Raw genomic sequence first — 12,360 nt, 5'->3', positions numbered from 1 at the left:
ATTTGTTGTAAAGAGATTAGTTATCATTACAGTAAATCACATTATCTGACACTCATTAGCAACTAAGTATATGGCTCTGAGATGAGCTAGCAATCACTATTAACATTTTACTCATTCACAGACGTGACCAGTTTGTAGTGCAAGATAAATACTTACAATTTTTAGTGAAGATAGCAAATTAAAATAAATATTGATAACAGAATAAGTAGTTCTTATTCTGTTGAATATAGATAACAGAATAACCACAACTGCAGTTATATAGACTGGCCTATAGTTGGAGACTTCTGTTAGAATCATGCTTCTGGAGTGGTACTATTTTGCCTTCTTTCCATTCCTTAGGAACCCTACCCACTACAAGATTTTCATTAAATAACTGTCCACGCGGTTAGCCTAGTGGCTATGCGCTTTGCAACCATATGCCTGGGGAAGGAGTGTCCTGGCTTTGATTCCCGTCGCTGACGTGAGGAGCTTAAGGATCTTCTTCAGCCATAGCCAAGTTAGCTGGTCTTGGGCATGGACAGCTGGTTTTTTTCCCCAGTTTACCTGGTGTTTTTCATCTCGCTAGCAGGCAAACCGGCCCTGTGAACACACGGATCTACAGCCATAAATACTTAATCCCTCATGAGGGGGCTCAACTCGCCCCAATAGGGACAGGGGAGAAAAGGGAGGAAACTCCATATGAATAAATAAATAAATTAAATAACTAGGTGAAGGGCATAACCAGTATCCTAATATTTATCCTATTTGCCCCTCTCTTCTATATATTGTACCAGATCATTTATACCAGCATTATATATGCTGATAAAATTCTCATTCAGTAATTCCACTATATCTTTTGCAGCTGTTAGTCTGCTGCCATGGCTATCCACCAATGTTAGTCTGCCATAATTAATCTTCCTCTTGCTTGCCATGTGGCAGAAAAATTCTCTTGAGTTAACCTTGGCCTGACCAGCCAATCTTCTTTAATACTGCACCTTTTCTTTCTTTACCATGCTCGTCACCTTTCTGGCCTGCACTTTACTCTTCATGTAAATCATCACCACCAACTGTCTTGTACCTCCTCCATAACATTTTCTTTTCCAGCACAGCTTGCTTGATTTTGCTGTTCATCCATTTCACTCCTATTTACTTGCTTAACACTCGGTATGTAGTCATACATTGCTTTTGTCAGATACTGCCTTGTGAGTTTCCATGCATTGTCAACATCTTTTCTGCTCAACTCATCTTCTCAACATACTGATGCTAATTGACTACAGAGCTTCCTATAATCATCTGCTTTATACTTCCACATGTATCCATTTTTGGCAGTGACCTTTTCTTGTTTCATCACTTCCCAAACAAATACCTCATGATCACTCTCTGCAACTAGCAGCAGTGTCAAATTCATTAACAACTACATGTTGTGAAGTTATCACCAAATCCAAAACACGAAGGCGTCTAGTTGCTTCAATAACGTGCTGCTTAAGATATTTATCTCTCAGAAATTCCACAAACTCTCTCTCCTTGTTCCCGTACACTACTCCTTCCAGTCTATATCACTGTAATTAAAGTCTCCCATCAGGATCACCTTCTTTTTACATGCCCAACTAATTTGCCTAAACATTTCACAATCAGTATTCTCTGCATTCCCTGATCTATAACAGCATCCTATCAGATATACTAAGATATACTAACCTGTTTATTTTGACTTTGCACCACACAGATTCAAAATCCGTGCATGCACTATCAACTTCCACTCTTTGTGGACACAATTCCTCTGCAATCAATAACAGCACTCCCCATTCTCTTTTCACATCTCTATTCATTTTAAAAATTTATGGAATTTACAACTGTGTTAAAAAAACTTTTTTATTATCCTGACGTTTCGATCTTCACATCAAGATCATCATCTGGAGCATACGTCAATATACAAGACAAGCTGAGTTACATTATTAACTGTAAGCTTGTCTTGTATATTGACGTATGCTCCAGATGATGATCTTGATGTGAAGATCGAAACGTCAGGATAATAAAAAAGTTTTTTTAACACAGTTGTAAATTCCATAAATTTTTTATGGAATTTACAACTGATGCGATGAAAATTAAGATTAAGATGCGATGAAAATTCTATCAACGTGGGGGTATGTTTAGACGCAGGAAAATAAGTTTAGATAACCCGGGTTAATATTAATAATATATATATAAATGTATACATATATTATTTTGAATTAGAGCACATTTTTGTGGGGGGGGGTGAAGGGGAGGAAGGATAAAGACTATTGTGGCAATTGGAGGTGGGTTAACGGGGTGTGGAGCCGTTTTGGTCGTGTGACCATCCTTGGAACTTTGTTGGAAATGAGTGTAGGGCTAGTTAGGGCAAAGTTGCAACTGCCAAATAAGGGCATTAGTTGTCGCTACATGGCCAGAGGCGTGGCTTAAATTGTAGGCTCTGGACCGTCCAACATTTGGAAATTAGGTAGGGGCGGTGGACGTTGATAGAATTTTCATCGCATCTTATGGCAGTAGTTTCGGATATTCTTAGCATTGTTTCATTGTCTTGTTTGTCTATAATTATGGCCTTGTCGATTTGGGGAATATGTTTTAGCTCAAGGGCATGAGCTGCAATCTCAGTCTTCCCTGTACTCTGTGTTTTATTTTTCTTTTTGGTGTTGCGATGTTTTTTTGTGTTCAGATGTTCCGGAATGGGAATATTGCAATCCCTGAAGTGCTCTTGTAATCTAGTCCATAGGGACCTAATTGTGGAGCCGGTGTAGGTGACGTCACAATCCTCTTGACAAGGAAATTTGTAGACAACGTTGTGGAGTTCGAATATTTCTTTGTGTGTGAGAGATTTTTTAGGTTTTAGGAGAGTTGCTAATTTTTGGCTCGTGGTGAATACTAGCTTATAGTCTGTGTTTTTGAAAATGTATTTATAGGCTTTGTATGTGTTTTGGATGTATGGCAATTTGATGACCATACGTGTCGGGAAGTCTGTTTTGGTTGTATTTTCATTATGACGGGATTTTGCCATATTGTTCGTGTAATTTATTAGATGTGTAGGATAGTTGCTATTTTTGAATACCTGTGTTAAATATTTTAATTCTGTGTTAAGATAATTGTTGTTGGTTGAGAATTTGTAAGCATTGATAAATTGTGATAGGATGACTGATTTTTTGACGGAATATGGGTGATATGAATTGAAATGGAGGTAATTTTCGATATGTGTGGGTTTGTGGAATATCTTTGTAGCTATCTTGTTATTGCTTCTGATTAATGTCAGGTTTAAGAAATTGATGGATTTGTTCTGTTCTGTTTTTAAGGTGAATTGTAGCCTGTTACTGTAATCGTTAATGGATGTTTGTTAAATGGAGATGTGCGAAGGTTTTCCAAAGCATAGAATATCATCTACGTATCTGCCATAAAAGGTGATGCCGGGTGGGAGAGAAGGGTGGAGTAGAAGTGATTCAATGTGTGCCAGGAATAATTCTGCTAGATGGCCACTGATGTTTTGGCCCATTGGGAGACTGAAAATTTGAACGTATAAGGAGTTGTTGAACTTAAAAATAGGTCATCCGTATTTTTGATCATACAGATCGATGTTGTTAGTAGTGGTTTGATGAGTTTTGCAACAAATTTAGGTAAAGGAGCTGTGGTGGTGTTCTTGTAGGAGACTATGGGTCGTATTGGATAACCGTCCTTGTGGGTTTTGATGTTCCTGAACATATAGGGGGTATGTGTAGTGCGGGGGGGGGGTTGTGTGTCTCATTGTGGTTTTATCTATTTTGTTTTGACTTTTTAAGGTGTGTAGGGTGCTGTTGATTTGTTTTATGAGGTCGGGGATAGGATCATTGTGGATTTTTTGGTAGGTGTGTTGGTCGTTTAAGACGGCCATGATTTTGTTGTGGTAATCAGTTTTGTTAATGATAACTACAGTGTCTCCTTTGTCAGCTTTCATAATCATGATATCAGGGTTCTTCCTTAAAGATAATAGGGCTCTATGTAAGTTGGGGGCAATGTTGGGTTTTACTATTATTTTGCTATTTATAATGTTGTTTATTTTTTGGAATATTGTGTCTGTTTGGGTCATTTTCAAGTTTCGCTTGGAGTTCAATGATGATGTCTTTTTTCGGTACATATTTAGGGGATATCGTGAAATTAAGTCCTTTGTTCAGGATGGTGAGTTCGTCAGGTGTGAGGGTGTGATCTGACATATTTTTGATGGAGTTGTCAAGTGTGGGTTGTGGGGCAGTGGTATCTGAAAGATTGGGAACAGTATATGTTATGTATTTTGTGCCTGTTAAGGCAAACCATTTTTTTGTGTGTCGAGCTTCAGTTAACAGCACGTATTCGTTGATGTGTGTTTGGGTACTTTCAGAGAAACTTGCCCACTCATTTGGGGACAATAAGGTTTTTAATCTACGTTTTGTATTGTGGATGTATGAATAAGCCTGATTTTTCTTTCTGAATCTGTCATGTATGGCCTGCTTTATGAGTGCACGGGAAGCTCGGTAGCAAATTTTTCTATTCCCAGGAATGGAGCGGTTACCGCGAACTGTAGCAAAGTTTGACGTGATGTTGTGATGTAGGCAGTTTTTGAGGCATGTTATGTGCATTTTTTGTGCGGTATATGTGAGGATAGTTTTTTGGTAGGTTATTTTTGTGAGGTTTATACATTCGTTGAAAGTATTGCGTGAGCCCATGACCTAGCTTAGTGTTAGGAGCATGTGTTGGAACGGTTTTTATTATAAACGTGTATTTTGTGTCACGGAGGGGGGGAGAAGAAGGGGGGGGGTGTTATGAGTAGACAGCCAATGGTTGAAGGGTTTTATGGTTACAAACACAATATAAATTAAGTATAGACTCTGGAAAAAAACCATGTTACTCCTCTTAAAACTATTATTATAAATTCGGCTATTATAGCCTGTTTTTGTTTAGGAGTGACTCTTATTTAAATACTTAACACTAGGCTAGGTCATGAGCTCACACAATACTTTCAACGAATGTATAAACCTTACAAAAATAACCTACCAAAAAACTATCCTCAGTTTAGTTGCAGTAAATTTTCACCTGGGTATCAAATTTTCATTATCAATTCAAAACTAACCAGGGAACAAGTAACTAATGAAGATTCAACATTGAGTTGTCATTGTTGAATGTAAGTGCTCCATTGTATTATTTTTTGTTTAAATGTAAGATTTATTATTAGAATTATGTAAAACAATCATCACATGTAGAGTCATTATAATTAAGATATTATAAGATGTTATATATTATCATATTTCTTTTTGCCATTTAGCATTATATATATGCACAATATGCAGCGCCATTTTTATTTATCTATTTTTTTATTTTTATAGCCAAAATTTCTATTGATATTCCATGGACATCATTATACACGGATCCAGTTCTAGTCCATGTGGAAGATATACTAATACTTTCAGGTCCAGTTGCAGATAGGCAATATAATAGTGAATTGGAAAAGCGTTTAATGAGGGCAAGGAAAAAAAAGCGGTTGGAAGATTTACAAGAATACTCTAATGAAGAATTCTGTAAGTTAAATGACATTGTTTATTTATATAAAAGAACAAATTTCAATAGTTTTAGATAACAGCTTTTTATAGTTGTTGGAAGGATATTATATGATGTTTTGTGTGAGGATAGAAAGGATAAAAAGGGAGGGGAGGTGTTGTTGTTGATAGTAGGTGAGTTATGTCCATGCAATGTGGAGATGGGAGATGTAAATAGTGGCATTAGTTTTGAGTCAGTATAGTTTGAGGTGGAAGTAGACAGGAAGAAATATTTAGTCAGATGCTGCTATAGGACAGGAAATGTGGAGGATGGTGATGAAGAAATGTATAAGCAACTTGAGTTTGTGAACAAGGGAAGGGAAATTATTATGCGCTATATTTTAATTATACAGATATAGATTGGAATGAAGAGATATCATTTGGGAATAAGGAAAATGAATTTCTTGAGAGACATCTATCTCATTCAGTATGTAAAAAGCAGACACATGAGGATTGAGAGTTTTAGATGTGATCATTTCATCAGCTGATGTCATTGTGAGTGAGGATTTCGTACTTTTCTCCATTTGGTGGGTATGATCATAAAGTGATCACCTGGGTTGCGACCAGCCATATGGAGACTTCTCTGAGAAAAGGATATATGTGGGATTACAAGGCTGGTGATTATGAAAAGCTTAGGGGACAGCTTGGAGCTATAGGATGGAATGAAGTATTAAGCAGGTGGCAGATAAATGTTATGTGGGAACTGACCATATTAATTTAGCACATACTGTACATTATTGAATATTTTTTTAGACTGCAGACAAGATTAGAGAGAGAGAGATTGGAAAATCTTTAAAACAAGCATGAAACGATCATATTCAGATGATCATTTCATGCTTGTTATAAAATCTAAGTTTCATGGAAAAGCAGAGACTTTTTTCACACTTACAGAAGGCTCTTACAAACTCAGAGTTATGAACAAGTCAAAAAAAATTTTGTTGCAGAATATTCTTAAAAGCTTGAGCTTGGATAAAATCTCTGGAAAGTGTATTTTTGTGTGTAAAGTCAGAATTAAACAATATCAGATTTTTATGATAAGCTGATTAATTTAGTCTATGCTTTTAAAATTGAAGAAAGTGATGTAGATTTTATTGAAAAAATTATATTTTTTCAATTTCACAGTGGTCTTAGTGGTCTTAAGCCTGAGTTGTGAAAGACTGTATACAGAGGAGGATTACTAATGTTACGGAAGCTTTGGAGTCTTCCTTTCACAAGGAAGGCTTAATGGAGAGTCTGAATGCATTTCAGCCAAAGTATACGCATACAGTAGTAGAGTAGCCAAGATCTAAATTTCCTGTTAACTAAATTTCCTAAACAAAAGAAGCCTTTTGCATCTTGTAGATCAGTTAATTTAGACTTAGTCAAAAGAGAAGGAGATAGTCTGAGGACTGAAATAAATAAAGAGATGGAATTAAAGTTAAATCTTTTGCCATAGCACAGGAAAAGATTTTGAAGTTAGTTACTGAATTAAAAGTTAATCACTCACAGGAATCAAGTAGCTCAAAAAAGTCAGGACCATCACATGATAGAGGAAGTAAGATTTTCTGCAAAATGATATATTAGATGTTATAGAGGCAATGGTTTCGGACACACTTGAAGAATTTGGCCTACGGGTCTTTCTGAGTTGTCCAAACAAATCAAAAATCGCTTCCTCATAACCTTCTCATCTCTCTTTAAATATAATATAAAAACAGATTAAATTGGAATTCTTTCCTATACTTAAGGATATTTATCAGCATGAAGTTAATATACTGGATACAGATAATATTAAAAGGAATTTTTAGCCAGGAGATTAAAGCTATTCAGAAATTGCCTCTTACTATAGATTTTAGTGATTTTAGTTTAAAGTTTTGTTACATGGAGTGTTAGTTTCTCCTCTCATATCCAGTAATAGTTTTGAGAGCCCCATATTTTGCTAAAATATGAGGCTCTCAAAAGTCCATTTTCCTCTGATTCCTTGATTCCTGAGTTTTTCTTTTGAAGTAGAGAATAATCTTCTTCAGAATTTTTAAGTATGGATTATATTCCATTTATGATGAGTTGTTACACAATATTCTTAATGGAATAACATCAGAGGTTGATAAGATGAAAGTAATGAAATGCATGAATACTTAGAAAAACATTTGGTGGCTGTTTTTCAGAAGGAATATTAGGATTTTCTCAGACTAATGTTGCAGACCATTCGGTCACAGTTAAGTCTGAAAAACCATTCTATGTTTAGCAGTATCAAACACCTCTTAAATGTGCAGACAGATTGAAGAAGTTGTTACAGCAGTATCTAAAAGTAGGGATTATAAAACCCTTAACATCTTTGTGAAATTCTCTATTTTAATCCCAGAGAAGCCAAATGATGATCATAGGTTTGTCCTTGACCTAAGGATAGTATATAGGAATTAAGTACCCACTGACTGTCCTCTTCATAACATAGAAGAGCTTTTGGCTCAATTAGGTGTTGCAAAACTCTTTTAAAAAATTAATCTTAATAGTGGCTTCTATCAGATACCTTTAAAAGAGGAAGATCAATACCACTTTACTTTTCTACCCAATTGGGGAAGTTTCAGCTCACTAGGCCTCAAGATGCAAGAAATTATGCACACATTATGAATAGAAATTATGAATTTGATTGTATCAGATCTATTAGGCTCTGGAGTTTTATTTTCATGATGATATATTGCTTTATTCTCTAGATATAAATTCACATAGTAAACTACTCAAGAGAGTCACGAAGTTGTTAAATGAGTCAAAACTCAGACTAAAAACTTCAAAATGTGAATTTTTCATGAGTGAGGTTGTTTTGTCTAGGTCATCTTATTTCACAGGAAGGAATAAAACCTGACCTAGATAAGTCTGAATGATGTCTCTTCTTTCCCTATTCCTAAGACTGTAAAAGAAGTCACATGCATTTGTAGAAATAACTTTCATTGAAGGATTATTCCCCATTGTTCTATTTATTTGAACATTCCCACCAACCTTACAAAGAAAGGAGTTAAGTTTAATTGGAGTGCTAGAGAACAAAGGACATTTGAGGCTTTCAAAGCAGCAGCACTGACTAAACCTCCTGTACTGATATGTACCCTTAGTTACGAAAAATCTTTTATATTTCTGCAGATGCATCATAGTACTGTATTGCAGCATTCTAGAGCAGATGGATGAAGGGAATTTAAGGCCAGTAGCTTATCTTAGTAGGAAACTTAGTGCTTCAGAAAATAATATTTCTCTGATAGAAAAGGAGACCTTAGCAATAATTTATCCCTTAAGGAAGATAAAATATTTACTCCTATGGTCAGGATATTCAAGTCAGATCTGCATAAGCCATGATCTTTTCTGAACAATTTTAAGGATGAGAATCAAAGGATTATTAGATGAGTGTTAGAAGTACAAGAATTTAATTAAAAAGTTTATGTGCCTGGTGCTAAAAATGTTGTTGAAAACTGTTTGTCTCGAACTGCCACAACTGAAGACTCGGGGGAAAACCCAGTTAATAACCCTGAGAAAGCTGCTACTTCTTAACCACATTGCTGTCAATATGGATAAAATACATGGCTCCTCTATACTTCGTATCCATCATATATTTCAATGTAATATCAATGGTATTACAGTTTTAATATATACTTCGCATCCATGGTGACCTTGACGTATATACACATCATGGCCGGTTGGGTGATTAATGTACATGTTAGCCCTCTTTCCTTTTTTAGTAACAAAAAATGTAATTCAGTCAAAAGTATAATAATAAGCATTATGATAAAAAGAAATCATAGTTGCAATTTTAAAAGACTTTGAAAGTAATTCCAATAATTCCAATAAGGATTATGATTTAGACACTTTTTATCAAAGGTTCAAAATTTAATTGAGTTAAAGTATTAATAATAAGCATGTGATTTCTACAGAAATCACCAGAAATCAAAGTAGCATTGGACTCCATACTTTATCGCCCAATTGCAAAATAATGCATGGAACCATTTGAAACTTTGGCACTTAATTCTGCCCCTTTCTCCCTCAAACTCAAAGTATGGTTTAGGATATAGACGACATCTTTGTCATGTGGCCACATGTCCCACAGGCTCTGTCTAAATTTGCACATTTCCTTGATAATATCCATTTTTGTATTAGTTTCACTGTGAAAGAAGAAAAAGGAGCTATTGCTGTCTTGGATATTTTAATTACAAGGCAGGCAGATGGATCCCTCATATATTCAGTTTACTGTAAGCCCACACACAGGATGATACTTACGAGGGTGGCATGACAATGAAAAAACAAATTTACAATTTCAAAATTATTTTTATTTTGCAGCATAATCTCCCTTAAGACTAATACATTTATTCCAGTGATGCTCCAGCATAATGGTTCTTGGTAAGATCTGCAAAATATCCCTCTACAGCTGCAATCACCTCTTGATTCAAAGAAAAATGCTGTGAGAAAGAGTTTTAGTTTTGGGAAGAGACAGAAGTGAGAGGGAGCCAAATCTGGGGAATCGGGTGGATGTTCCAACAATTCATAGTACAGATCCCTTAATTTTCCCATTGCCAAAACACCTTTGTGGGCAGGTTTATTGTCCTGATGAAAGATAATTTTTTTTTCTTCTGCAAACCGGGTCTTTTCTCATGAATTTTTTCATCTAGTCTGGTTAAAAGATTGGAATAATATTCCCCGGTTATTGTTTTGCCCTTTTCAAGATAACTAATAAACAAAATGCCTTGTAGGCATTTTGTTTATTAGTTAAATCATTTTAGCACTTGTCCTGCTGATGGAACTGACTTACTTCTTTGGCACTAAACAACCAGCTTCTGTCCACTGTTTTGACTGCTGTTTGGATTCTGGTGTGTAATGGTGAATCCAAGTCTCATCCATAGTAATAAATTGATGCACAAAATCAGTTTTATTCTTGTTAAAATGCTCCAAACACTGTTCAGAGTTTTTCATTCACGTATGTTTTTGATCTGCTGTGAGCAAGTGCAGCATCCATCTTGCGCAAAGCTTTTTTATTTGCAACTCTTCATGCAAAATATATCCTACATATTCTTTTGAAATGCCTATACATCCTCTGTCCAAAAAGAAAAACCGAACTTTTGATAGAAAATGAAATGCAGGCCAATTATTCAAATTGTTTATTTCAATCAATATACTCTCCTTCAGCTTCGATACAGAGTTTGGCACAATTAATTAATTCGTTAATTGAGTTTTTTATATCAGATTTTGGGACATTGTTGAGTGTTGTGGTTACTGCCACTTGAACATTTTCAATGGTGTCGTATCGCTTTCCTTTCATTGGCAAATGAATTCGGGGGGGAAGTGAAAGAAGCCACAGGATGCTAAATCAGGCGAACATGGCGAGTGATCCAATACACAAACTTGGTTTTTGCTCAAAAACTGTCTCACAATGTTTGAACGATGAGATGGTGCATTATCGTGCAAAAGTGACCAGCTGCCTGCATCACAATATTCATGCCGTATGCGACGAATTCTCACTATCATTCGCTTCAAAACTTTGAGATAAAACTCACCATTGATAAAACTCACTGTTTGGCCAGGCGGAATGAATTCTTTGTGGATAATGCCCTTGGAATCATAGAAACAAATCAGCATTGTCTTTATTTTTGACTTCTTCAAGCAACTTTTTTTCGGATGCCCCTGTTCTGGTGGTCTCCACTCAGCACTCTGGAATCCCCAATTCATCTTCAATCAATCTCACAGACGATTTTGAGTTTTCTCTGATGAAATCACGCACTTTTTGAATGTTAACTTCGCTCAGTCCAGTTTTTGGACTGCTTGGCTTTTCGTCGTCCTCAAACGTCTCACGACCACTTTGAAATTGCTGAAACCACTCATAAACTTTAGTACGGGATAAGCATTCATCACAGTAAGCTTTTGAAGTGTTTCAGTAAAACTTTTACCAAGTTTAACACAAAAGTCAATCGTGGCTCTCTGTTTGAAACTCATTTTCCAACCATTCATCACAACACACTCACTCTTGGGACTGTAACACGGCTTCTAATGAAACAAATGTCATAAACAGTTAACACAACACTAATGAAGGTTGCCAATTTTAGCAACAAAAAGATACAACAGGTGGTGCCAATAGTTTCTTCTATTTTCGAAAAGTTCGGCTTCTTTTTGGACAGAGGGTGTAGTCTCAGCAATTTCACGCAGTTTGACTTGCCAGTCATCCAATACCATATCGTGCACTTGATCAATGATTTCTGGTGTTGTTACACTTTTTGGATGTCCTTCGTGTGGATCATCTTGAAGGCTGGTATGGCCACTTTTAAACTTGGCAGCCCATTTCTTATTTGTTGAAAACGAAGGAGAAGAGTGCCCATAAACTTTTATGAAATTCAAATGAATTTGTTTTGCCATTAAACTTCTTTTACAAAGAATTTTATAACCTCATGATACTCAATTTTATCCATTTCAAGGGATACAGACAACAGTTTTGCTTCAGGAAGCTTTATAAAACAAACTACAGTTACACCCCGAGTTACGTAAGTAATGTGTTTCATAAACCTTTACATAACTCGAATTTTACATAAGTCTAATTTGTAAATTACATCCATAGAATAAAATGTTCAATGGCTATTCATACTGCTGTCTTGCGTTAATTTTTTTGCCATTAATCAGATATTTTTCATTTTTTTTGGGGGGGGGGGTTAAAAAAATTAAATTGCCGTGTCTTTATCTGCACTTGCTACCTCACCTGTGATTTTAATGCTGTGCAGATTTCTACATTTCTTGAATCTTTCGAACCATCCAGCACTAGCTTTATATGTACTCTCTGCATCCATGATGCCGGCCTGCTCTTTTAAATCCTTATATA

At 35.8% G+C, this 12,360-nt stretch overlaps 1 protein-coding gene across 10 annotated transcripts in view; it reads left to right on the top strand.

Moving 5' to 3' along the window:
* The window catches only part of LOC150104358 (intermembrane lipid transfer protein VPS13A-like), a 2,072,875-nt gene that overhangs the window by 435,666 nt on the left and 1,624,849 nt on the right, over nt 1-12,360 (top strand). For all 10 annotated transcript variants that reach the window (XM_090396324.1, XM_090396319.1, XM_090396320.1 and 7 more), the window contains one exon: nt 5,337-5,528. In XM_090396324.1, coding sequence (XP_090252450.1) covers nt 5,337-5,528 — 192 coding nt within the window. The remainder of the gene's footprint in view (nt 1-5,336; nt 5,529-12,360) is intronic.

This window comes from Typopeltis vanoorti, chromosome 8 (genome assembly GCF_054136105.1).
Source record: "Typopeltis vanoorti isolate ZY-2024b chromosome 8, IOZ_Tvanoo_1.0, whole genome shotgun sequence".
Lineage (NCBI taxonomy): Eukaryota > Metazoa > Arthropoda > Arachnida > Uropygi > Thelyphonidae > Typopeltis > Typopeltis vanoorti.
This window is presented reverse-complemented; position numbering and strand designations above follow the sequence as displayed.